The 26,373-nt window shown below is 49.1% G+C and overlaps 3 protein-coding genes across 4 annotated transcripts in view; 1 reads left to right on the top strand and 2 right to left on the bottom strand.

Moving 5' to 3' along the window:
- The window catches only part of RTN3 (reticulon 3), a 72,439-nt gene extending 54,703 nt beyond the window's left edge, over positions 1–17,736 (top strand). Inside the window, exons 3-8 of one of the 2 annotated variants that reach the window (XM_031933804.1) lie at positions 4,349–4,556; positions 9,977–10,115; positions 10,540–10,609; positions 11,144–11,190; positions 13,533–13,591; positions 15,981–17,736. In XM_031933804.1, the coding sequence (XP_031789664.1) occupies positions 4,349–4,556; positions 9,977–10,115; positions 10,540–10,609; positions 11,144–11,190; positions 13,533–13,591; positions 15,981–16,026 (569 nt within the window). In that variant the 3' untranslated portion in view covers positions 16,027–17,736. The remainder of the gene's footprint in view (positions 1–4,348; positions 4,557–9,976; positions 10,116–10,539; positions 10,610–11,143; positions 11,191–13,532; positions 13,592–15,980) is intronic. The other variant, XM_023186289.2, reaches the window with a different exon arrangement.
- Positions 17,737–17,743: 7 nt separating this feature from the next.
- Positions 17,744–21,080, bottom strand: LOC111522317 (collagen alpha-2(I) chain-like). Its single transcript, XM_023186288.1, has one exon. It carries the CDS (start codon positions 20,974–20,976, stop codon positions 20,092–20,094), a length of 885 nt encoding a protein of 294 aa, XP_023042056.1. The 5' UTR covers positions 20,977–21,080; the 3' UTR covers positions 17,744–20,091.
- Positions 17,747–26,373, bottom strand: part of C13H11orf95 (chromosome 13 C11orf95 homolog) — a 50,303-nt gene continuing 41,676 nt past the window's right edge. Inside the window, exons 5-9 of the mRNA XM_026457637.2 lie at positions 26,284–26,372; positions 23,604–24,101; positions 22,667–23,053; positions 21,846–22,403; positions 17,747–21,644 (exon numbers count right to left, since the gene is read on the bottom strand). Coding sequence (XP_026313422.1) covers positions 21,196–21,644; positions 21,846–22,403; positions 22,667–23,053; positions 23,604–24,101; positions 26,284–26,372 — 1,981 coding nt within the window. The 3' untranslated portion in view covers positions 17,747–21,195. The remainder of the gene's footprint in view (positions 21,645–21,845; positions 22,404–22,666; positions 23,054–23,603; positions 24,102–26,283; position 26,373) is intronic.

Here is a 26,373-nt window from a genome sequence, read left to right as displayed (position 1 = left end):
GTTTAAGGGGAATTATTAGGAAATAAATGGTTTTGTTGTCTTTTGGTCATTAGCTTGGCCCCATGTTTAAGCATTCAGTAACAACTGTGAAGAGCCTGCTACAAATCAAGTGGTTGTTAGGCTGGGCAGTGTCTGAGGAAGCAGCCCTGCACTAAGACCTGAAAAGTAAAGAAGCAAGCCATGGGGAGTTGGGGAAGAGCATTCCAGACAGAGGCTTAATGTGTTGAACCATCTTTTCCAAACTCTTCCTCTGTTATCCTCTCTTCAGTCACTATGTCCCCTTTCTATCCCAGACCATAATTCCACCATTTATCTTAAGACTGAGCCCAGGGCCTATACTATTATACAGGTTGTTTACTACACACATCTAGGGGCACTATTTACCTTTGTTATCTTTGTAGGTTTGAATATTTCTTATGAGTTTTCCAGCAGATGGTAGTAACATGCATGAGGACAGGGTGACTTTTTCTAATTTGCACAAAGGTTTTTTTTGAGACACAATCTCACTTTTTCACCCAGGCTGGAATGCAGTGGTGCGATCTCAACTCACTGCAACCTCTGCCTCCCAGGTTCAAGCGATTCTCCTGCCTCAACCTTCTGAGTAGCTGGGAGTACAGGCACGCGCCACGACGCCTGGCTAATTTTTGTATTTTTAGTAGAGATGGGCTTTCGCCACGTTGGCCAGGCTGGTTTCAAACGCCTAACTGCAAATGATCCACCCACCTTGGCCTCCCAAAGTGCTGGGTTTACAGGCATGACCCACCACACCCGGCCTAAAGGTAGACACTTCTGATTTGCATCTAGGCACGTGTCGTCTTTATCCTCTGATACATCCTTTTCTCTCTGGGTCCCAGCCTTATTCTCTAAGCTTTCTCTTCCTGTCTTTCAAATATTTTGAATGTGTAGAAGAATTTCAATTGTGCTACAAGGAAATCCTGTATAATTTTCACTCTAGTTCACCAATTGTTAACATTTGGCCACATGTGCGTTATCACCCCCTCCCTCTCAGCATAGATAGATGTTTTTTTCCTGAACCATTTGAGAGCTGATTGCAAACGTTCTGCCTCTTTACCCCTGCTTTGGAGTGTGTTTCCTTTGAACAAAACATCTTTGTTTTACATAATCAACGGAAGTTATTAAGGAAATTTAACAGTAATTAGGAAATTAAACATTGATAACAGTACTTTTATCAATTACATAGTCCACATTTAAATTTTGTCAGTTGTACCAATGATGTCTTTATAGCTGTGTTTAACCCTTTTCCAGAGTCCAGTCTAGGATCACACTTTGTGCCTCGTCCCATCTCCTTACTCTCCTTTAATCTGAGAATTAAGATTAAAAGAAGTTCCTCAGTCTTTCTCTGTCTTTCACACCATTGACATTTTTGAAGACTACGTGCCAGTTTTGTAGAATATTTCTCAATCTGGGTTTGTCTGGTGTTTTCTCATTAGATGCAGATTACGTATTTTGGGCGGGAATACCATAGAAGTGATATTGTGTCTTTCTCAGTGCATGCACTATGTCCGGAGGCATATGGTATCGGTTTGTTCTACTACTGATGATGTTGGCCCTCTAAGCCTTCTGTGTTGAAACTGTTCCTGTAGTTATATGAACTCTAACATGTATATACTTGAACTCTCACTATAGGAATTCTCCTGCTTATAGGAATTCACTTTTAAGTAGGCAGCATTCTATTAAGTTCTTCTGTTCAATCTCTTAGTTCAATCAAGTGAGCCTGAGTTGCCTCCCAATTCTTTCTCTCCTTTGCAGCATCACTATCTGGGCCTCTCATGTTCCATCAGGAGTCATAATACCTTCTCTTTCTCCTAGTACGTTGCATCCCTTAGCCAGACTCTTTGAACCAGTGATTACTTCTTATATACAATCAGCATATTTTTAGTGTTTTATTGGTTTCAAGTTAAGGTTCTTTGGCTCTAGGAAGAGAAACCTAAACCATTCAAAGAAATGGTTTCAGAAGAGAGCTGTATCGCTGAATGTGGGGAAGAACTAGGTACCCTCAAGACAACTTGAATCACACCCAGGTTCATTTTATCCCAAATCAGTCTTTTCAGCTAACCTTATTTGGATTATGGTTAAAGTATTTACTGATTGTCATTTACAGTGTCTTAGCCTTCTTTATTCCTTAAACTCTAGGAAGTAGATTTCATTTTGTTCATTTTTCAGATGAGGAAATGGAGGCTTGGAAAGGTTAAAATAATACAGTGAGAAATTACCAGGACTCAAACTCATGTCACTCCAACTCCAAAGCCCTTGCTCTTTTTTGAGAGCAGATAGTGGCTGGGAGGAAAGTCCTCTAGCTATTCATGGTGAAATTAGCCTTCATAGACCGATAATGCAAAAGGTAATGGCGGCCACATGCAGAGGCTCATACCTATAATCCCAACACTTTGGGATGCCGAGGCGGGCAGATCACTAGAAGTTGGGAGTTCGAGACCAGCCTGGCCAATATGGTGAAACCCTGACTCTGTCTCAAAAAAATAAATAAATAAAAGTAATGTCACTGCTAGATTGGAGGTGATTGCTGGCAGCTACCACTCAGAGATTTACAGGTGTCTTTAAACCAGGACCATCCTGGGCAACTGGATCTTACAGTTGGGGTCTTCCAAACTGGGAAAATCAAAATACTTCTACTTAAACTCATTTCCTGACATAATTATTAATAGTGCCCCACTCACTTTTTTTTTTTTTTTTTGAAAGAGTCTCATTCTGTCACCCAGGCTGGAGTACAGTGGCATGATGTTGGCTCACTGCAACCTCCACCTCCCAGGTTCAAGTAATTTCTCGTGCCTCAGCCTCCCAAGTAGCTGAGATTACAAGCATGCACCACTACGCCCAGGTATTTTTTTGTATTTTTAGTAGAGACAGGGGTCTCACCATGTTGGCCAGTCTGGTCTTGAACTCCTGGCCTCAAGTGATCTGCTTGCCTCAGCCTCCCAAAGTGCTGGGATTACAGGTGTGAACCACTGCACCCTGCCAGCCCCACTCACGTTTTTTCTTTTTCTTTTTTTTTTTTTTTTTGAAACAGAGTTTTACTCTGTCACCTAGGCTGGAATGCAATGGCGCGATGTCGGCGTACTGCAGCCTCCGCTTCCTGGGTTCAAGCGATTCTCCCACCTCAGCCTCCCGAGTAGCTGGGACTACAGGCACGTACCACCATGCTCAGCTAATTTTTGTATTTTTAGTAGAGACTGGCTTTTTGCCACGTTGGCCAGGTTGGTCTTGAACTCCTGACCTCAGGTGATCTGCCCACCTTGGCCTCCCAAAGTGCTAGAATTACAGGCATGAGCCACCATGCCTGGCCCCCACTCACTTTTTTTAAGAGTACTGCAGCTTGGCCAGGCATGGTGACTCATGCCTATAATCACAGCACTGTGGGAAGCCACAGCAGGAGGATTGCTTGAAGCCAGGAGTTCGAGACTAGCCTGGGCAACATATTGAGACCCTGTCTCTACAAAAAAAATAAAATATACCTGGACATGGTGGCATATACCTGTAGTCCTAGCTGCTCAGAGGCTGAGGTAGGAGATTTGCTTGAACCGAAGAGTTAAAGGCTGCACTGAGAAATGATAGTGCCACTGCTCTCCAGTCTGGGTGACAGAGTGAGATGCTGTCTCAAAAAAAGGAGGAGGGCATATTGTGGCTTAGATAATTATATGGTCCCCTATACGTAATCCTTCTTGAATTCTTTTCAGATTAACATCGAGATTGGTGTTTCTTTGTAACTACAACTAATAGTGCTTGGTCTATTTTTATTTACCACTTTCTTTGCCCCGTCCCAATTTATACACTGGGGCAAAATTAGCTTTGGTTTTATAGTCTGTTCACCCAACTAATTTATAGTTCTGGTTTGCATAATTTAGTTAACAGCAAGATTTTGCCACACCTGCTTTATCATCCTTTCTGCCAAAATATTTAAGGTAAATGGTACTTTACCCCAGTGTATTTCCATAGCTGAAATAAGCTCTTAAATTTTTATAATCCTATCCTGAAACCTAATCAGTGTAGCAGAAGAACCTTTTGCCTTGTGAGTTATCACCCCTGACATAATTTGATTTTCATTTATAAGGTTCTCTTAGAACCAAGTACAGTAGCACACACCTGTAGTTCCAGCTACTCAGGAGGTGAAGGCAGGAGGATCACTTGAGCCCAGAGTTCCAGGCCAGCCTGGGCGACATAGTGAGACCCCCATCTCTTTAAAAAAACAAAGCCAGATTATCTTATAGTGGGGCATACCTGTATTTGTGTGCTAATGTGAGGCTGCACAGGTATGCAAGACATAGTAGCTGTGGGCATTTCCTATAATTTATATTCCCTTTTCTTTTGTCAGTGCACGATCTGATTTTCTGGAGAGATGTGAAGAAGACTGGGTTTGTCTTTGGCACCACGCTGATCATGCTGCTTTCCCTGGCAGCTTTCAGTGTCATCAGTGTGGTTTCTTACCTCATCCTGGCTCTTCTCTCTGTCACCATCAGCTTCAGGATCTACAAGTCCGTCATCCAAGCTGTACAGAAGTCAGAAGAAGGCCATCCATTCAAGTGAGTTGAAGTCTTAAAAGCGACATTCTGCATTTTAGTGGAAGGGTTCACTGAAACTGATAGGTCTAAAACTCAGACCTGACTAAAAAGCAAGAATTATGGGTCCTGATGCAGCTGGTGGGTGGCATGAAGCATCTCCTAGAGACCTTGAAATCACCTTAAGAAGTGGCCAAGTTAGGAGTCAAGAACTTTTTGACAAATTAGAGGCTCATACTTGAAGTTCAAAGAGGGAGTCCTTGAAGGGAGTCCTTCAAAGAAGACTAAATTCTTTTTTTTTTGAGACGGATATTGCTTTTGTTGCCCAGGCTGGAGTACAATGGCGCGATATCAGCTTACTGTAACCTCTGCCTCCCAGGTTCAAGCAGTTCTCCTGCCTCAACCTCCTGAGTAGCTGGGATTACAGGCATGTGCCACTATGCCCAGTTAATTTTGTATTTTTAGTAGAGATGGGGTTTCTCCATGTTGGTCAGGCTGGTTTTGAACTTCTGACCTCGAACTTCCGCCTACCTTGGCCTCCCAAAGTGCTGTTTTTTTTGTGTTTTTGTTTTGTTTTGTTTTGTTTTTGAGACAGTCTCCCTTTGTTACCCAGGCTGGAGTGCAGTGGTGCGATCTCGGATCACGGCAACCTCCGCCGTCCTGGTTCAAGCAATTCTCCTGCCTCGGCCTCCTGAGCTGGGATTACAGGCACACGTCACCAAGCCTGGCTAATTTTTGTAGTTTTAGTAGAGACAGGGTTTCACCATGTTGGTCAGGCTGGTCTCGAACTCCTGACCTCGTGATCTGCCAGCCTCGGCCTCCCAAAGTGCTGGGATTACAGGCGTGAGCCACTGCGCCTGGCGACTCTAAATTCTTGAGCAGGACAGGGAAAGCAGAGCACCTAGAGCAGTGCTCAGTTAGATGGGGTTCTGAGTGCATGTTTAAACCCCCACATGGGTAAGACTTGAAATGACTTTCAAATCTTATTGAGTGTGTGCTGTTCGTAATATCAGAACTCAGTGTTTTTATTCTTGGTTTATTACTGATTTCCTCCTTATCTCTTACTAGTTTTCTTAACATTGGAGTCTTAATGAAGTCAGTAGATCTTCTGACTACATTTCTAGTATACAATTTCTAGCTTTTCTGATTGTGCTGTAACTTTAACAAATGTTTTCTTCACACTTTCTTCTTGAAAATGTTACACCATAAACAATGTTGACTTTAACATGAGCAAATGACAGTTTTTTGAAAGCTCTTTTTTCATAGAGAAGGAGACCCTGCTGTGACCTCTCAGGACTATAACAGAATAGGTTTCTGGCTGCACCTGTGCTCATTGTATTTTCTCTTGGTGAAAATAGAAGGAATAGCTTACAACTATATGTGGCATTAAAACATTTATTGCAGTTCAGCCACGGTGACTTACGCCTGTAATCCCAGCACTTTGGGAGGCGGAGGCAGGCAGATTACTTGAGGTCAGGAGTTCAAGACCAGCCTGGCCAACATGGTGAAACCTCGTCTCTACTGAAAATACAAAAATGAGCCAGACATGGTTGCAGGCGCTTGTAATCCCATCTACTCGGGAGGCTGAGACAGGAGAATCGCTTGAACCCAGAGGCAGAGGTTGCAGTGAACGGAGATCCCGCCAGTGCACTCTAGCCTAGGTGACAGAGTGAGACTCTGTCTCATATAATAATAATTGCAAGTTATGTTTTTTGTTTTTTTCTTTTTATTTTACTTTATTTTATTGTGTTTTATTTATTTATTTATTTATTTTGAGACAGTATCTTGCTGTGTTGCCTGGGTTGGTCACCAGCTCCTGGGCTCAAGCAATCCTTACATTTCAGCCTCCCAGAGTGCTGGGATTATAGTCATGAGCCACTGCACTGGCATGTTTTTTCTTTCTTCTTTTTTTTCCCCCGAGATGGAGTTTCATTCTTGTTGCCCAGCCTGGAGTGCAATGGCATGATCTCGGCTCACTACTACCTCCGACTCATGGTTTAGCCTCAGCCTTCTGCCTCAACCTCCCTAGTAGCTGGGATTACAGGTGCCTGCCACCACACTTGGCTAATTTTTGCATATTTAGTAGAGACGGGGTTTCACCATGTTGGTCAGGCTGGTCTCAAACCCCCTGACCTCAAGTGATCCGCCCACCTCGGCCTCCCAGAGTGCTGAGATTACAGGCGTGAGCCACAGCACCCGGCCATGTTTTTTCTTTTTCTTTTTCTTTTTCTTTTTTTTTTTTTTTTTTTTTGAGATGGAGTCTTGCTCCGTCGCCCAGGCTGGAGTGCAATGGCCGGATCTCAGCTCACTGCAAGCTCCGCCTCCCGGGTTCATGCCATTCTCCTGCCTCAGCCTCCTGAGTAGCTGGGACTACAGGCGCCAGCCACCTCGCCCAGCTAGTTTTTTGTATTTTTTAGTAGAGACGAGGTTTCACCATATTAGCAAGGATGGTCTTGATCTCCCGACCTCGCTATCCGCCCGTCTCAGCCTCCCAAAGTGCTGGGATTACAGGCTTGAGCCACCGTACCCGGCCGTTTTTTCTTTTTTAAGTAAAGGTCTTGCTCTGTCACCCAGGCTGTAGTGCAGTGACGTGATCACGGCTCACTGCAGCCTTGAACTTCCAGACTCAGATGATCCTCCTGCCTCAGCCCACCACCCCACCCCAGGTAGTTGGGACTACAGGCATGTACCACCACACCAAGCTTTTTTTTTTTTTTTAATTTTTTATTAAAGATAGAGTTTCACTATGTCACCCAGGCTGGTCTCAAACTCTGGGCTCAACGATCCTCCTGCCTCAGCCTCCCAAAGTACTGGGTAGTAAAGGCGTGAGCTGCAAATTAGTTTTAACAAGTCAATATTGTTGAATGAGCAGATAAATGTTACTATTTTGCAACAAGCTCTGGTGTCTTAGTTTTTTTTTTTCTTTTTTTACCCCCTTCTTTTGCTTGATACCGTTGTAGATTTATAGTGTTTTGTGTGCCAAGGATGGTAGTTCATGCCTGTAATCCTACCACTTTGGGAGGACAAGGCAGGAGGATTGTTTGAGGCCAGAAGTGGGAGACCAGCCTTGGCAACATCAAAAGACCCCATCTCTAAAAAAATATTTTTCTTTTTTTGAGACGGAGCCTTGTCTGTCACCCAGGCTGGAGTGCAGTGGCATGATCTCTGCTCACTGCAACCTCCGCCTCCCAGGTTCAAGCAATTCTCCTGCCTCAGGCTCCCAAGTAGCTGGGGTTACAGGCACCTTCCATCATGCCCGGCTAACTTTTGTATTTTTGTAGAGACAGGGTTTCACCATGTTCGCCAGGCTGGTCTTGAACTCCTGACCTTAGGTGACCTGTCCACCTCAGCCTCCCAAAGTTTTGTGATTACAGGTGTGAACCACCATGCCCAGCCCAAAAAGTGTTTTTGATTTATTTATTTATTTATTTTAACATGGACTCTTGCTCTGTTGCCCACGTTGGAGTGCAGTGGCATGTAATTTCTTTTAATTTTTAAAAATAGATTCCGGCTGGGTGTAGTGGCTAACATCTGTAATCCCTGCACTTTGGGAGGCCAAGGTGGGTGGATCACGAGGTCAAAAGATCGAGACCACCCTGGCCAACATGATGAAACCCTGTCTCTATTAAAAGTACAAAAATTAGCTGGGCATGATGGCACATGCCTGTAGTCTCAGCTACTTGGGAGGCTGAGGCAGGAGAATCGCTTGAACCCAGGAGGTGGAGTTTGCAGTGAGCCAAGATCATGCCACTGCACTGCAGCCTGGCGACAGAGCAAGACTGTCTCAAAAAAAAAGGCCGGGCGCGGTGGCTCAAGCCTGTAATCCCAGCACTTTGGGAGGCTGAGATGGGCGGATCACGAGGTCAGGAGATTGAGACCATCCTGGCTAACATGGTGAAACCCCGTCTCTACTAAAAATACAAAAATCTAGCCGGACGAGGTGGCGGGCGCCTGTAGTCCCAGCTACTCCGGAGGCTGAGGCAGGAGAATGGCGTAAACCCCGGAGGCGAAGCTTGCAGTGAGCTGAGATCCCGCCACTGCACTCCAGCCTGGGCGACAGAGCAAGACTCCGTCTCAAAAAAAAAAAAAAAAAAAAAAAGATTCTAATTGTGATATAAAGGTGTGATAAAATAGCCATTTATAATAAAAGAATATATCTGTCAGCATTTAATTGCTCAGACATGACTACACCAAAGAAACATAAGATGTCAGATACTTGGCTGGGCACAGTGACTCACGCCGGTAATCCCAGCACTTTGGGAGGCAGAGGCGGCAGATCACAAGGTCAGGAGATCGAGACCATCCTGGCTAACACGGTGAAACCCCATCTCTGCTAAAAAATACAAAAACTTAGCTGGGCGTGGTGGCGGGCACCTTTAGTCCCAGCTACTCTGGAGGCTGAGGTAGGAGAATGCCGTGAACCCGGGAGGCGGAGCTTGCAGTGAGCCGAGATCGCACCACTGCACTCCAGCCTGGGTGACAGAGCGAGACTCCGTCTCAAAAAAAAAGAAAAAATCAGATACTTGCACCTGCCTGTATAATCACCGATACAAATGTGATTTCCCAAAATGTTTTTTACAAAATAAAACAGTAAAGTTTTAGCATAAACAAAATAAGTTTTGGAATCTTTGGGATATTTAAAACTGCTAGACTGGGCGTGGTGGCTCACATCTGTAATGCCAGCAGTTTGGGAGGCTGAGGTGGGTGGATCACCTGAGGTCAGGGGTTCAAGACCAGCCGGCCAACATGGTGAAACCTCAGCTTTACTAAAAATATGAAAATTAGCCAGGCGAGGTGGCAGGTGCCTGTAATCCCAGCTACTCGGGAGGCTGAGGTGGGAGAATATCTTGAACCCGGGAGGCGGAGTTTTCAGTGAGCCAAGATTGTGCCATTGCACTCCAGCCTGGACAACTAAGCGAAACACCGTCTCAGAAAAAGACTGCTTAAAAAAAACAGTACCTTGTTTTTATGTCTTCTGGGCTCTTAATTGCAAATACACATGTGGTTTTCCAAAATGTTTAAAAAATAATAATAATAAATTTTTTATTTTAAATAATAATAAAATTTTAGCATAAACAAAATACAGTTTTAGAAACTTCAGGATATGTTAAATCTGCTTTAAAAAAATGTACCTTGTTTTTATGTGTTCTGGGCTCTTATTTATAAATGGATTCACCTTCATGAATATCCAGTGAGGCAGTAAAAGTTACACAGAACATAGCTCTTCACTGTGCATGACTGTGTCATGCTTTGCAGACATCTGGCATATTTGCCTCTGCCCACTAAATGACAGTGTGTCTCTACCTCACCTGATGACAACAAAAAAATGCTCCTACAGATTCTAAAATGCACCCTGGGGACCAATTTTACATTCTCAGTAACTACTATGCTAACAAAATCTTCTTCCATGTCAAATGTATGACTGTTGTTTCTTCTTCTGGAAGAGCCTACCTGGATGTAGACATTACTCTGTCCTCGGAAGCTTTCCATAATTACATGAATGCTGCCATGGTGCACATCAACAGGGCCCTGAAACTCATTATTCGTCTCTTTCTGGTAGAAGATCTGGTTGACTCCTTGAAGGTTAGTTGTTTCTGCAGCTCTTGGTGGTGAAACAGAAAAAGCAGGGACTGGGTTATAATTCGGAGGAAAAACAGTACATAGGATTTTATCAGACAAAAATGAATGTATGCTTAGCTCAGTTATTCTATAATGGGATAGGAGTCACTAGAGAAAAGTATAGTCTTCTGCTGGGGAACAAACATCAGAAGGGAGGTGATGTAATTGGCAGCAGTGCAGTTTCAGTCTTTGGACCTCAGAGAACTACAGACTTCACTCACATACCTTCAAATGTATAACACAAGTAGGGAACCTTCATTTGGAAATTATCCATGTCACACATCACTAAATTAATGCAGAGTTAATTAGCTGGAGGAGAATGACATCAGTTAATGTGAATTTTGCCTTATGGTTATTCCTGCTTAACTTTTGACATTGGCCTTCCCAGCTGGCTGTCTTCATGTGGCTGATGACCTATGTTGGTGCTGTTTTTAACGGAATCACCCTTCTAATTCTTGGTAAGGTGGCAAGGAGAATGTGCCCACACTCTTTGGAGTAGTTTGTAAGAATAAGAGTGAAGAGAATGCCCAACATGGCTCTACTCATTCTTCATTTCCCAGTCTTGACCCATAGAGACCTGGGAATAGGCACTGGAGGAACCAGCCTTTGTGGTCACAGGTTTATGAAATGGTCTCAGTTATAAATTAAGAAATACCAAAACAGCTGGAGGTAAAGGACAGTTGTCTAGATGTAGTTTAAATATGGGGATCTTATTTACAGAAACCATTTTGGTAATTTGGAAATTGTTATTTGTGGTACAAAGAAGGTAGCCTATACACCTGGATAGGTTTTTTTTTGTTTTGTTTTTTGTTTTGTTTTAACACTGCCTTAAATTAGCTGTCTTAATTGGGAGCTCTAACCAGGATTTCTCATTTTGAGGAATACCTGTGTTTTCCTGTATTTTGTGAGGAAAAATGTATATATTACTCTGAGTCTTAAGACGTGACTGTCTCTCATATACACTTGCCATGTCCCATGATTCTGTCTTACAGCTGAACTGCTCGTTTTCAGTGTCCCAATTGTCTATGAGAAGTACAAGGTAAGCATCTGTCTGTTCCAAATCAAATGTGCCAGTTGATGTATGACTACTTTTAATTCATTTTTGAGACACTGAATGTTCAGACCAGTCTTTTTATAACTATTTCTACAATCTAATCTAATTTTGTCAGTCAAGTGCCTATAAGAAACTGATGACAGTAGTTTCCTCCAAGGAGAGAAACTGGATATTTAGGAGAGAGATGATTAGTAAAGAGAAACTTCCTTTTTATACCTGTGTGCCTTTTGAGTTTTTAATCATGTGGATGTATTTTCTATGCAAAAGTAATAAGTTGAAAAAATGCTTAGGCCAGGGGTGGTGGTTCTTGCCTGTAATCCCAGCACTTTGGGATGCCGAAGCAGGACAATCCCTTGAGCCCAGGAGTTCAAGATCAGCCTGGGCAACCTGGCAAAACCTTGTCTCTACAAAAAATAGTAGCCGGATGCAGTGGCCTGCACCTGTAGTCTAAGGTAGGAGAATCTACTTGAGCCTGGGAGGCAGAGGTTGCAGTGATCCGAGATCGTGCCATTGCACTCCAGCCTGGGTGTTGGGAGTGAAACCCTGTCTCAAAAAGGCCAGGAGCAGTGGCTTACGCCTGTAATCCTAACACTTTGGGGGGCCAAGGCGGGCAGATCACTTGAGGTCAGGAGTTCGAGACCAGCCTGGCCAACATGGTAAAACCCCATCTCTACTAAAAATACAAAAATTAGTCCAGTGTGGGGCCGGGCGCTGTGGCTCATGCCGGTAATACCAGCACTTTGAGAGGCTGAGGCGGCGGGTCATGAGGTCAGGAGATCAAGACCATCCTGGCTAACAAAGTGAAACCCCGTCTCTACTAAAAATACAAAAAATTAGCCAGGCGTGGTGGCCGGTGCCTGTGGTCCCGGCTGCCTGGAGGGCTGAGGCAGGGGAATGGCGTGAACCCAGGAGGCGGAGTTTGCAGTGAGCCAAGATTGCACCACTGCACTCCAACCTGGACAACAGAGCGAGAGTCCATCTCAAAAAAAATGAAATAAAAATTAGCCTAGTGTGGTGGCACACACCTGTAGTCCGAGTTACTCGTGAGGCTGAGGCAGGAGAATTGCTTGAACCTGGGAGGCGGAGGTTGCAGTAAGCCAAGATTGCGCCACTGCACTCCAACCTGGGTGACAGAGCAAGACTCCATCTCAAAAAAAAAAAAAAAAAAAAACACGCTTAAATGAATAAAAGCCAGGTGTCTAAAAGGAAACTTTAAACTCTAGGTTATTAAGGTAATCCATCAGTGTGAAGAGGTGCTTGCATTGTTGGATGATGTGTACCAAGTATACTAGATGCTCTGAGATTATTCTTTATGGATTAAGTCATCCATCAAGAGTCTTTCTGGCTTTTTGGTATTAAGTGAATTGGTGTTACACAAGAGCCATAATGTATTTATGATCACAGAAAATAGATTAGACACACAGTTTCTAGTAATTGGAAACTGTTATATACTCCAGTGTCTCTAAAGAAAATACTTACGAAGTAAGACTTAACCTCTGCAAAAGATGAGTGATTTTTTTTTTTTTAACTTGAACAAAGTGTGGGATGTTTATGGTGTAATTTGGATTCTAAAACTAGAGGTTTTAAAAATACTTTTAAGGCTGGGTGCGGTGGCTCATGTATGTAATCCCAGCACTTTGGGAGGCCGAGGCGGGTGGATCACCTGAGGTCGGGAGTTCAAGACCAGCCTGACCAACATGAAGAAACCCTGTCTCTACTAAAAATAAATTAGCCAGGCGTGGTGGCACATGCCTGTAATCCCAGCTACTTGGGAGGTTGAGGCAGGAGAATTGCTTAAACCCGGGAGGTGGAGGTTTCGGTGAGCCGGGATTGCACCCTTGCACTCCAGCCTGGGCAACAAGAGCAAAACTCCATCTAAAAAAAAAAAAATGGCCAGGCACAGTGGCTTACGCCTGTAATCCCAGATGCCTGTAATCCCAGCACTTTGGGAGGCCAAGGCAGGTGTGGATCACGAGGTCAGAGATCGAGACCATCCTGGCTAACATGGTGAAACCCCGTCTCTACCAAAATACAAAAAGTGGTGCTGGGCGCTTGTAGTCCCAGCTACTTGGGAGGCTGAGGCAGGAGAATGGCGTGAACCCGGGAGGTGGAGCTTGCCGTGAGCCAAGATAGTGCCCCTGCACTCCAGCCTGGGTGAGAGCAAGACTCTGTCTCAGAAAAAAAAACTTTTAAAAACTGGGTATTTTCATTTTCTAGACTACTCAGTAGTGTTTAAAAAATGATTAAACTAGACAAAAGAGCAGTGCCTTCAGGAAAATTGGTGATCTGTATGTTACCACAACTGAATCTATTTTCCTTCCTTAAAGACCCAGATTGATCACTATGTTGGCATCGCCCGAGATCAGACCAAGTCAATTGTTGAAAAGTAAGTACATTTAAAGACCACATCATCATGAAGTATGCTTCCTTTCCCCCAATTATCTGTAGTCCCTTGTACAAAATGCTGATGCCAAGGAAAGTAATTTTCATTTTGATAAAAACCTTGGTTAATAGTTTCATTTTACTAGAAATTATTATAGCTGCTTCTGTAAAAAGGAAAAAAAAATCCTTTATATATTTTTTGGCCCTGCCTTCTGTACCTTTGTATCTTAGATTAAAAATTATCAACAGACCAGGCATTTTGACTGACACCTGTAATGCCAGTGCTTTGGGAGGCCGAGACAGGAGGATTGTTTGAGCCCAAGAGTTGAAGACCAGCCTGGGCAACGTAATAGAGCCTTGTCTCTACTAAGAATAAAAAATTAGCTGTGCATGGTAGCACACACCTTTAGTCCCAGCTACTGGAGAGGCTGAGACAAGAGGATCAATGGAAAAAAAAGATCAGTGGAATTTTTTGGAGACAGGGCTCATTCTGTCACCCAGGCTGAGGTACAGCCTCAACCTCCTGGGTTCAGGTGATCCTGCCACCTCAGCTTCTCCAGTAGCAAGGACCATAGGCTACTCTACCTTTTTGAACTGGCTTTTAAACTTGCTTGGTTGCAAGCTGGGCGCGGTGGCTCACGCCTGTAATCTCAACACTGAGAGGCTGAGGCGGGCGGATCACGAGATCAGGAGATTGAGACCATCCTGGCTAACACGGTGAAACCCCGTCTCTACTAAAAACAAAAAACTAGCTGGGTGAGGTGGCAGGCGCCTGTAGTCCCAGCTACTCGGGAGGCTGAGGCAGGAGAATGGCGTGAACCCGGGAGGCGGAGCTTGCAGTGAGCTGAGATCCGGCCACTGCACCCCAGCCTGGGCGACAGAGTGAGACTCCGTCTCAAAAAAAAAAAAAATACAAAAATTCGTCAGATGTGGTGGCGCGCAACCGTAGTCCCAGCTACTTGGCAGGCTGAGGCGGGAGAATCGCTTGAAACTGGGAGGCGAGGTTGCAGTGAGCTGAGACCATGCCATTGCACTCCAGCCTGGGCGACAGTGAGACTCCGTCTCAAAAAAAAAAAAAAAACAGTTACTGGTTGCTTCCCCACCTTCATTTATTTTCACATGTATTCATTTAAGCCAAACACATCCCTCTCAGAAACAAAAGTTCTAGTAAATAAGTAACTTAAGGATCAAAGTTGTCTTTTCTAAGATTGCCAAATCTCTGTTCCCATTTTTTAAAAACCAATTAATAATTAAATCAGGAAATAAAATAAAGATAAAAAACATCTTTATGACTCCCTGTATCAAATAGTTTTCTTTGTACTTTGTTTTTCCCCATACCTAAAGGACAATATGTTTTTTTTTCTTTTTTGTTTTTTTTCTTTTTCGCTTTTTTTTTTTTTTTTTTTGAGACGGAGTCTCGCTACTCAAGCCGACATTACAGGCATGTGCCATGCCCTGGCTAATTTTTTATTTTTATAGAGATGGGGGTCCCACTATGCTGGGCCAGGCCAGGCTTAAACTTCTGGCCTCAAGTGATCCTCCCACCTTGGCCTCACAAAGTGCTGAGATTACAGGCATGAGCCCTGCTTTTATTTTGAATTATTCACAGAAAATACTGTGAACCCAGCACTTTGAATTTGTTAACACTTTTCTTTTTCTTTTTTTTTTGAGACGGAGTCTCACTCTTTTGCCCAGGCTGGAGTGCAGTGGCACAATCTCAGCTCACTGCAAGCTCCACCTTCTGGGTTCATGCCATTCTTCTGCCTCAGCCTCCCAAGTAGCTGGGACTACAGGTGCCCACCACCACCACGCCCAGCTAACTTTTTGTATTTTTAGTAGAGACGGGGTTTCACTGTGTTAGCCATGATGTTCTCGATCTCCTGACCTCGTGATCTGCCTGCCTTGGCCTCCCAAAGTGCTGGGATTACAGGCGTGAGCCAGCCACCACCCTGGCCTTTTTTTTTTTTTTTTTTTTTTGAGACGGAGTCTCGCTGTCACGCAGGCTGGAGTGCAGTGGCACGATCTCTGCTCACTGCAACCTCTGCCTCCTGGGTTCAAGCGATTCTCCTGGATTCACCTGCCTCAGCCTCTGGAGTAGCTGGGATTACAGGTACGCACCAATGAGGCCAGCTAATTTTTGCATTTTTTAGTAGAGACGGGGTTTCACCATATTGGCCAGGCTAGTCTGCAACTTCTGACCTTGTGATCTGCCAGCCTCAGCCTCCCAAAGTGCTAGGATTACAGGCGTGAGCCACTGCGCCCAGCCGGGAGAATGCGTTTCACATTGCTTATGCAAGTCCAGGACTGTCCTCTAGCATCACAGTTAAAATAAAAACCTAGATCAAATGCTTATGTTTTCACTTTCTTTCTTTTTCCCCTCTTTTTCTCAATAGGATCCAAGCAAAACTCCCCGGAATCGCCAAAAAAAAGGCAGAATAACTACATGGAAACCAGAAATGCAACAGTTACTAAAACACCATTTAATAGTTATAATGTCGTTACTTGTACTATGAAGGAACATACTCAGTGTCAGCTTGAGCCTGCATTCCAAGCTTTTTTTTTTTAATTTGGTGTTTTCTCCCATCCTTTCCCTTCAACCCTCAATATCAAGCACAAAAATTGATGGACTGAAAAAGAACTATCTTAGAACTCAGAAGAATAAAGAAAGAATCAAATTCATAGGATAAGTCAATACCTTAATGGTGGTGGAGCCTTTACCTGTAGCTTGAAAGGGGAAAGATTGGAGGTAAAAGAGAAAATGAGAGATAGAACACCTCTGGATCCTTCTATCCAGTTTTCAGCACTAGTCTTACTCAGCTATCCATTACAGTTTTACCCTTAAGTATGATTAACTTATGAAAAAATTATTTGGGGACAGGAGTGTAGTATCTTCCTTGGTTTTTTTTTTTTTTTTTCGCAATTCTCAAATCCTATCTTCCTGCCCCACAATGTGAGCAGCTACTCCTGGTATTCCTTTTCTTTAATGATTTAACTTTCAACTTGATGAATAACTTATAGGTGATAGTGATAATTCCTGATTCCGAGAATGCCATCTGATAAAAAAGAATAGAAATGGAAAGTGGGACTGAGAGGGAGTCAACGGGAATGCTGCGGTGGCCGCCACTCCCTCTGCCACTATCCCCAGGGAAGGAAAGACTCTGCCATTTGGGAAAGTGGTTTCTATGTCACTGGACACCAGTTCTGAGCATTAGTTTGAGAACTCATTCCTGAATGTGCTTTCCTCCCTCTCCCCACCTCACCTTAAGTTTAATAAATATGGTTGTACTTTTCTTATGATAAAATAAATGTCTGTAACTGCTGTACACTGCTGTAAACTTGTTAGAGAAAAAAATAACCTGCATGTGGGCTCCTCAGTTATTGAGTTATTGTGATCCTATCTCAGTATGTGGGGGGAACATTCTCAAGAGGTGAAATACAGAAAGCCTTTTTTTCTTGATCTTTTCCCAATTCTTCTCTTGATCTTTTCCCGAGATTCAAATCTCCGATTCCCATTTGAGTTTTTTTCTTCACCTTCAACATGAAAATTCAGCGAACTTGAACGAAAAATCATCTGTGAGTTCCTTCAGGTTCTCACTCATAGTCATGATCGTTCAGAGGGAATATGCACTGGTGAGTTTAAAGGACTATGATATTTGATAGTCCCAAAGTACGGCAGCTGCAAAAAGTAGTGGAAGGAAAGTGTCTTTCCACGTTTTGGAAAAATTAGTTAGGAATTTGGATGGGTAAAAGGTACCCTTGCCTTACTCCATCTTATTTTCTTAGCCCCCTTTGAATGTTTTAACTGGTTTCATGTCCTAGTAGGAAGTGCATTCTCCATCCTCATCCTCTGCCCTCCCAGGAAGTCAGTGATTGTCTTTTGGGGCTTCCCCTCCAAAAGACCTTCTGCAGTGGAAGCGCCACATCCAGTTTTTCTTTTGTTGCTGCTGTGTTTAGGTAATTGAAGAGATCTTTGTGCCACACAGGATTTTTTTTTTTTTTAAGAAAAACCTATAGATGAAAAATTACTAATGAAACCCTGTGTACGTGTCTGTGCGTGCAACATAAATACAGTAGCACCTAAGGAGCTTGAATCTTGGTTCCTGTAAAATTGCAAATTGATGTGGTATTAATAAAAAAAAAAAAAAAACACAATGACTGTGGCATCATTCTGCTAACTTTATTCTTTATACACAGTTTGGGTAAAGTAAGAACCAAACACTGCTTCCACTCCCCCTATCCTCACTCCACTTTGGGGGCTTTAAAAAGTGACTAATAGTTGATAATCGTAAGGATTCCCAAGACTGCAGAATTTAGTTGTAGAGAGTAACTGTGCATTTGATCTCTGAAAGAAAATAAGAGACCCTCTAAGAGGTGGTGACCTTAGAAGAATGAGGAGGGGTCAGGGGGTCTTTTATCCCAGATCGGCCTCACACCAGCCTGGGAGATTTCCCCACCTGCAACGTAAAGCAGCCTGTAAATTACATATAGCCACAATGCACTTAAATTGAGTCAATCACCATGGAAAATGGGAACTAAATACATCATCAGGTCTTCATTGAAAAAACTTGAGTGGTCACCTGTGATTAGCTCTTCTCCTAAACTAAGGCTGCTGTGACCCTTAAGCTGGCTTTTAAAAATGTATTCAACATACCTCTTAGAAAACTTAGGCTGAAATATTCTTTAAATGACTGATGCAAACAACTTCACAAATACGCATACAAATGTCTGAATAATGTCACTAAGTAACATGGTATATAAATATGTATTCAGAATAACATTTACATATTGGCCATAATAGCAAGCATACCATTAACCAAAAAAAAAAAAAAAAAAAAAATCATGGAGACTTCACCTGTTCATGTCAGAATCCCAAGGCAAGGAGGCACACCTAGGCAAGAAGGCCAATTCGCAGCCTCTAACCTGTGAGGCCTTAACTTCCATCAAAGCAGAAATCACCGGAATCACGACCACAGCCCTTCCCCATCATGGGTGCCCAGCACTTCAGCTGCATTAAGATCAGTGAAGGGCTCATGAAAACAGACTGCTAGGCCCCAACCAAGTTTCTGATTCAGTAACCCTCGGGTATGGCCCAAGAATTTTTATTTCTAGCAGATTCCTAAGGTTGATGCTACTGCTCTGAGAGACACACTTTGAGCTGGTGTGTTTGGGGCTGTCTCAGTAAACATGTCCACTCTCCTCCTGAGGCCTCTCCCTGCCTATGGAGTGGGGGAAACCTCTAACTGCTCCGCCCTGGCTTATCTGAACTTTGGCAGTGGGCTTGAGTGATTATAAATTGGTTGCCCCAATTTACCTACTGTTTTTGAGCAGGCATAGTAATATTGAGGGTGTTAATACTCTGGATCCGAAAAAATACATGAAGGAAAGTAAAAGAATGGCAGTGCACAGCCAGGTGCCATCCATAATCTCCGTTCTCAAGCTTTTAATACTGTCCCAAAAACCCTGGAGGTTCAAACTCACTGGGAATTTACTTTTTAGTCAACTGACAACCCATTCAGGATCTTCCTGAATCCCTGGTGGCCTCCACAACAAACAGCACAAAGCCCCCTGCCGAGGAGGCCTTGGGCCCGGTGGCAGCGTCCCACCTCCAGTTCTGCTGGGGAGAGGAAGGCCGAGCCCACCGCGCCTTCCAGCTGAGGCCCTGCAGAGCTCAGCGTGCTCATCCCAAAGCAGTGTGCAGGGCTTTGCCACCTTCAGGAGTCACATATCCACTGTGGTGGCCTGCAGCCCAGCATGTCAATCCTTCGGCAGGCCTGACAAATTTTAATAACCAGTGAATTGGAAAGCAGCCTGGTATTGTGTAAAGAACACTGAGTCGGGAGCTAGAATTTTCATTCTAGTTCTTCTGCTGTCCCCACCTGGCTGTGTAATCATCTGGGTTCCTGGGCTCCAATTTACCTATCTGTGAAGGGGAGGAGGGTGGTACTAGTGATCTCCAGGGCCCTTTCCAATTCTGACAATCTTGAATTATATAAAAATGCTATAAAATCCATGGTATAAAATCCAACTCCAAAACAGGAAGAGTCAAGGGGACTGGGCCTGAGGCACTTGAACCTTGGGTTCTGGCCTGGGGTTCAGGGGTGAGAGGAGGGGCCTCCTCTTTGCCCTTTGCTTTTCCACCCCCAGGCAGGGGTTGGCCCCCCGTGCCAGGGCATCTCTTCCTCCAGACCTAACCCTCAAGTTCCACCCACTAGCCTCCCCGCCCCGACTTTAGGACCGAGGGAACTGTCCCTGCAGCAGCCCGGCTTTGTGAAGAGCAGACAGTAGGGCCCGGAGTCTCCCAGCAAGAGTAACATCAGCACAGCTAGTTGGGGTCCTCCTGTCCCGGCCTCTGCCCTCGCTCCTCCTTCCTTCAGGTCCTCCCTCCACCACCTCTCACAGCTTATCTCTGATACACGCATAATAAATAAGACATTTGCACATAAGGGTGACTGGGTCCTCTGTCCCTGCCCCTCCCCCTTTCATATAAAAGCATTAAATACAGTTTCAAAATAAAATACAAAGAGCAAAAAAGGGCCTGATCTCGGGGCCACCTGTTCTCCACAGGAGAATGAATCTACACATCCCTCTCGGACCTGCCTGGGAGATCGCGGGGCCCCTTCCCTGCCCCACAGGGCCTGAGGCTGCCACGGGAAAAAGAGGCCGAGGCCCGGCCCCAGGCCCTGCGGGTTGAGAATGGGCACCGCATCCACCGCGGACAAAGGGGGATGGGGATGGGGCGGGAATCGAAGGCTGACTGCCGGGACCGCCTGTGCCCCGGGCTCCCCCGGACCTGGTGGCGCCCGACTCTGAGTTTAGGGGTAAGCAGGGGCCCTCGGGGAAAGAGGAGCAAAGGAAAAAAGTGCTAATCCCTTTACAAGATGTCCTGGAGGGCGTGGCAGCGGCCCGGGAGAAGGGTGGAGCCGCCAGGCGCACGGTTCCCACTGAGCCTGCCCGGGAAGTAGGCGCAGCTGGTCCGACCCGGGCCGCGGGCGCATCGCCCCGCCCTCGGTCCAATGCACCTTGCCAGCCCGGGAAGGATCCCGAGCCCCGCGGCCCAGACTCTCGCTGGAAGCCCCAGTCCGCAGCCGGGGCCTCCGAGAGGCCGAGAACCCCAATTAGGGAAAGGCAGCCAGCAAACCCCGAGCCGGGAGCCGTGCCTGCCGGCGTGCAAGGCTGCAGGGAACTGGGCACCCAGCCAGGGCCAGGGCCAGAGCCTGCGCAGCCCCAATACTGACTGACGGCGCCCCTAGTCTCGGCCTGCGGAGGATTCCCTCGCGGGGTGCGGCCGGGAGCGCTCGGCGCTAACACCTGGAGGCCGCTTTGGATTCTCGGAAAACGTGGGCCCTGCGCGGGGAGGGCAGGACTCCAGGCCGCTGGGAGAGTGCGCATTCCCGCACCTCACCGACTGGCTTAGGGACCCAAGCGGCACCGCGCAAACGCCGGTGGCCCCACCCGATCCCCAGTCTCCGCCCGACCCGGCCAGCGGGGGGCGCGGCCGCGGGAAGCTCTAACACCTGGCGCGAGGATCTGCCAAGTGGGAGGGCCGGGCGAGCACAGGGCGAGGAGGGACCGATCCGACCCGACCCGACCCGTGAGCCCGCTAGGCCACTACGCCCGACACACGGCGCCAGACTTGAGGTCCGCGCCGCCGTCGCGCGGCGCCGGGGCGGGCGGCCCGAAGCCCTCGTGGCCGTAGCAGCGCAGCGCCGCCTCCTCGTAGGCCTCCAGGATGGTCTGGCGCTCCTCGGGCGTGAAGTCCATGGAGAAGGGGTGCACCTGCAGGATGTGGCGCTTGATGGTGCTCACCTTGAGCGTGGCCAGCGCGCCCCCGCACACCATGCACACCAGGCCGCGCCGGCTGCCGTCGTAGTCCATCAGGTACTCGCCCCGCCAGCGCGGCTGGTAGTTCCGCCGCTGCTCCCGGCTGCGGGGAGGGGGCGGCGGCGGGGGGGGCGGCGGCGGCAAGACGAGTCCCCCGGGCTCCTGGCCGTCCTCTTCGTCCTCCTCTTCTTCGGCGGGCCGTTCCAAGGGAGCCCCAGGAGACAGCGGAACGTCGCCTAGGGAGGGACAAAGGGCCGCATTGGCGACGGCGGGGGACAACAGGCCGGGCCCCGCGTCTCATCTCCGGTCATCCCGCCTTTGCCCTTCTATCCCATCCTCTAGTCCCTTCTTCCCCAACAGCGCCCGACCCTCGCTCCCTGCCTGCCCGGGGCCCTGCCCGGCTCTCCCTCTCCGCCTGCTCTGGCCCCACCGCTCACCCCACTCCTCCTCCTCCTCTGGCTCCTCCTCCTCGTCCCCTCCCCCCTCCTCGGAGACTGCGGCTGTCTCGGGGGCGGCGGGGCCCCGGGGGGACTCGGGGCGGGGCAGCCCCAGGGCCAGCAGGTGGGCGGCCTTCTCGCTCCACTCCCGGGCGATGAGGGCCTGGACCGGCCCGCCGAGGCGCGTGGAGCCCGGGTGGCGCCGGCGGATGTGGCGCTCGATGGTGCTCATCTTGAGCGAGGCCAGCGCGCCCCCGCACACCCCGCACACCAGGCCGCGCCGGCCGCCGTCCAGCTCCATGAGGTACTCCAGCCGCCAGCGCTCCTGGGGGTGGCGGCGGTGGGCGCGGCCCCGCGGCGACCGGCCCGGGACCCCCGCCCTCTCGCCCTCGCCCTCCTCCAGCTCCTCCTCCTCCTCTGCGGGCCCGGGCCTCTCAGGGACCCAGCCAGCCTCTTCCTTTACGTCTGGGGGGCTGAGATCCTGAGAGGTGGGGGCTCCAGCAGCGGAGGCCGAGTCCCGGCTCTTTCCGGTCAGGTCCTGGGGGGCGAGGTCATCGCCTGTTGGGGAAGGGGTGAGGGAGAGGGGCTCAGCCTGCTGGCTGGGTTGCCCTAGCTCACGCAGAGGGGTCCATCCTGGCTCCTCACCCCAGCCCCAAGCTAAAGGCCCCAGTTTGTGTCTGGGGGCGCAGTGAGTGTATGTGTGTGGAGCGCCAGCTCCTGGCCTTCAGCCCTCAGCCCTAAGTCCCTGCCTCCCAGTTTTGGCCAGACCCCACTTCAGAGCCCCAATATGAGGGGGTCTTAGCCTGGGATGGGCCTCGCACCTGGTGGGGACTGGGTGAGCTCAGACAGCGCCTCAGGCTGGCCCCCCCAGGCCTGCAGCAGGGCACTGCGCTGGGGGCCGCTGAGCCCCAGGGAGCCGGGGTGCACCTCCAGCACGTGGGCACGGATGTCGTCCAGGTGCAGGCTGGGCAGTGCCCGACCACAGGCCATGCACACCAGCCGGTTCCCCCGCGGGTCATAGTCCATGAGACACTCGGCCCGGAACCAGTTCTGCAGGGACTCCTTCAGCCTCCTCTCCAGGCGCCGGGCCCCCAGCCCCCTGCTGCCCCCGGCCCTCCGGGAGGCTGAGAGGCGCAGACGCCGAGCCCGGGGTGCCACTGGGCCCCCTCGCCGCTGGCGCCGGCAGCCCCCACCAGCTGGGGCTTTGCCTGAAAGGGTTGGAGGGAAGGAACTGAGACGCTGGCCCCACAGAGCACCCCACTACAGCCACTCTCTCACTTGGGCCCCAGGCCTAACCTTTGCCCTTCTCTTCCTCTCCCCTGAACTCCTAACTCCACCTCCCTAAACCCTCCTCTGCTCACATCTGCTCACACTTCAAGCACCACCCACACTTCCCCCAGAGCGGAATTTAGCCCCGTCCCTGGCTTTCACCGTCAGCCACACCTCTCCAGCACCCTCCCCTTCCCTCACCCACCCCAGCCAGGCCTCCCCGCTCCAAGCCTTTCAAGGGCCTGTCGCCCAACCTCTCTCCTTGATACTTCAAAAACCACAGAATGTCCAAGCTGTCACGGACATCGGAGACCCTCTCACCCCACTGTCCTTCCCCCACCTTTGTATAATAAGGGCGATAAACAGACCCCACCCACAGAAGGAGCAGTGATTTGCTCAAGAACACCAGCTCCTTGGCAGAGCAGCTTACCCACTGCACCCCACTGGCCACCCAGGCCCCCGCCTCTACAGAATCTGCATTTGCATTACCTGGGCCCTTGGGTGGGCAAGCGGGGACACTGGCCCCCTCCTCCTCGTCCTCTTCTTCCTCCTCCTCCTCCTCCTCAGCCCCCTGGACCCCCAGGCCCTCGGCCTCTCCGCAGGCCCCCAGCCCCAGGTGTGCATCCCAGCTGTTGCTGATGACTTCCTTCTCCCGGGGACTCCAGTGCAAGGAGTAGGGGTGCTTTTGGCGGATGTGGCGCTTGATGGTGCTGAGCTTGAGGGTGGCCAGGGAGCTGCCGCACACCATGCACACCATGCCATGCCGGGCAGGGTTGAAGTCCATCAGGTACTCCAGCCGCCAGTGGTCGTGGTAGTAGCGCCGGTGGTCACGGCCAGGGATTCGGCTCTTTCCAGGCCTTGAAGCCCGGGCCTCACAGTGGTCTGAATATTTCCTGCCTGAAGATGTTGGTCCCCTGGCCCTGGAGGAGGGCAGGGGGGCACTCCCCCAGGACCCCAAGGCACCCCCTTCCAGCTGAAGATCTTGCCCTGAAGGGGAAAGGGAGAGAGTTTTTCAATCTCTGATTTCCAGGGAAAGCAGCGAGGGCTTCAATGGTGAGCCCTGAGAACGGGAGCTGGGGGAGGGGTGTTCCGGGGCAGGAAAGGGATGGCAACAGCAATAAAAGGGATGTAGGAGAAGCGGGGAGCCAAAACATTAGCCCTTTACAAAGGGCAAGGACCCTTCAAGAGGAGATCAAGAACAAAAGGACGCAGGGCACTATGGAACTAGCTCTGACTTTTTAAAAAACAAGGTGAGGGCCAAGGAGCCAGCCAGCTCTGTCAGGTGCCCTTTCTGGACAAGAGCTGTAGGGAGAAAGCTGGGAGAGCAGCAGGCCAGGGCGGTTCCAGCCGGAGCAGAGCAGGCAGTGGGGCCAGACAAACAAAGGGGGCATCTGTCTGCAGCCAGGGCTGCATACAGGACCCACCCGCCTGGGGCCCCCGCCAGGAGGGCCCCACCCACAAGTCTTCTCCCTTTTTCCAGTAATGCTTCAAATACAGCCTCCCGAGAGTCCCATTTTGGGGATGGGCTAGGCATTGTCAGTTCCCCAAATCTAGGCCCCCAGATGGGAGGGATCCCCAAGACAAAGCTGCCAACATCTCCAGGGAAAGGAGTTTCTGAGACCAAAACTTCTCCAGATTCTGGAGGAGCCAATGACCCTGAAAAGGGATGGGAGGAGGGCCACCAGAGTGGCAACTAATGACACTGCAGCAGGGAGTGGCCACCATCCACTGAAGCCCATTAAGTCTTTCTGGGGCTTTATTTGCTGCTCTGGCAGGGAGCTGGCCACTGCCCAGCAGTCAGAAGGGCGGGCACTGGAGAGGCCCCACTAACCCAATGGCGTTCCCTGTGTCAGACACCCACCCAGAGCAGTCCCCTACCCTCCCTACAGTTCCCACTCCTCTTGATTTAGAAAAATGGTCTCCTGGGCACACAGGCAGGTTCTGGTTATTCTCCCAGTGGAGAATCACAGGGTTGGGAAAACAAAAGACAGGATCAGAAAGGGCTCCTGTCACCCTTGTGGAAGTTTTTTTTGTTTTAGTTTTTATTTAAGTAGATCCATAGAATCTACTGGCTTCGGAGTCATAGGCTTGCGTTCAAGTCCTGGCTTCACTGGTAACTTGCTCTGTGACCTTTGATAGGTCATGTCCACCCTCTGGGCCTGGGCTTCTTTGTCTGCAAAGACACTGGCTAGCTGGCTGGTCTCTAAGCATCCTTCCAGCGCTGGATCCAGGCTAGCCTAAGGTGGATTGGCCCTTTAAGAGCCGAAAAAGGGGGAGGAGCCGAGGTTCTTTAAAAACAAAAGGGGATGGGGCGTTTCTGGGAGGGGAGAGACCGGGAGGGGAGCCTGGAGATTCCGGCTGAGTCTCCCTGGCCTGAAGGAAACCTTCAAGGGTCTTAAGGCGTGACCCTGCAGCCGGGAAATGAGTAAACAGTCTCCTCTGAGAGCGAACGAGGAAGACTGGCTGGTTCCGCTAGAGCTGACAAATTAGGGCAAAAAAAATTCTGAAAAGAAGGGAAGGGAGAATGCACGGGCAGGAGGGGTGTCTGCCTTTGTGGGCGAACCCATCGCTTTAAAAACTGCCCGTGGTGGGAAAAGACGGTGTGAGCCCCCTGGGCGCAAGCGATGCACTTTCCTAGGGAGAACGTGGGAGAAAAGAAAAGGGGTGCATGTCTCTCACAAGGCCACGAGACGAGAGGAGCAGCCCGATTTACAACAGCAGAGTTTGGAGCTGAGCTCAGCTCCGCTGGGGAAAAGCCCCCGAAGGGGACCCAGGGTCTGGACGGACTTTTAAGAGACAGCCTGATTAGGGAGACAACCTGGGAGTCTGAAAGAGAAAGGGGCGGGGGCCGCAAGTCCACCAGCCTCGCTCCGTGGCGCCCTGCCCCGTGGGGCCCCTCGGGCCTGGCCCCCAAGGCGGGGCGCTGCGGGCGGCCGCGGGGCCCTTTAAGGGGGAGGCGAGCCGCCCAAGCCCCGCGGGCCGACCCCGGTAGCTGGGCGGGGGACTCCCCCGCCAGCCCTGCAGCCACGCTCCGCGCCCACCAGGTGGCGCCCCCGGCCGCCCTGCCCGCGTCCCCCGCTTTGTTCGGCGGCGGAGAGGGGCCCCGAGCCGCAGCCCTCCCCTCCCCCACGCCGGGGCCCCCGCCCGGGCCGCCGGCCCCAGCTCTTACCGCCTTCGTCTTCCTCCGGCTCCGCGCTGCCGCTCGATCCGGCGGGCGGCAGCCGTCGGCCCCGTGCCGAGGCCACTGCTGGCCCGGGGC

This window comes from Piliocolobus tephrosceles, chromosome 13 (genome assembly GCF_002776525.5).
Source record: "Piliocolobus tephrosceles isolate RC106 chromosome 13, ASM277652v3, whole genome shotgun sequence".
NCBI lineage: Eukaryota > Metazoa > Chordata > Mammalia > Primates > Cercopithecidae > Piliocolobus > Piliocolobus tephrosceles.
Note: the sequence above shows the minus strand (reverse complement) of the source record. Positions and strands in the feature narration are given on the sequence as shown.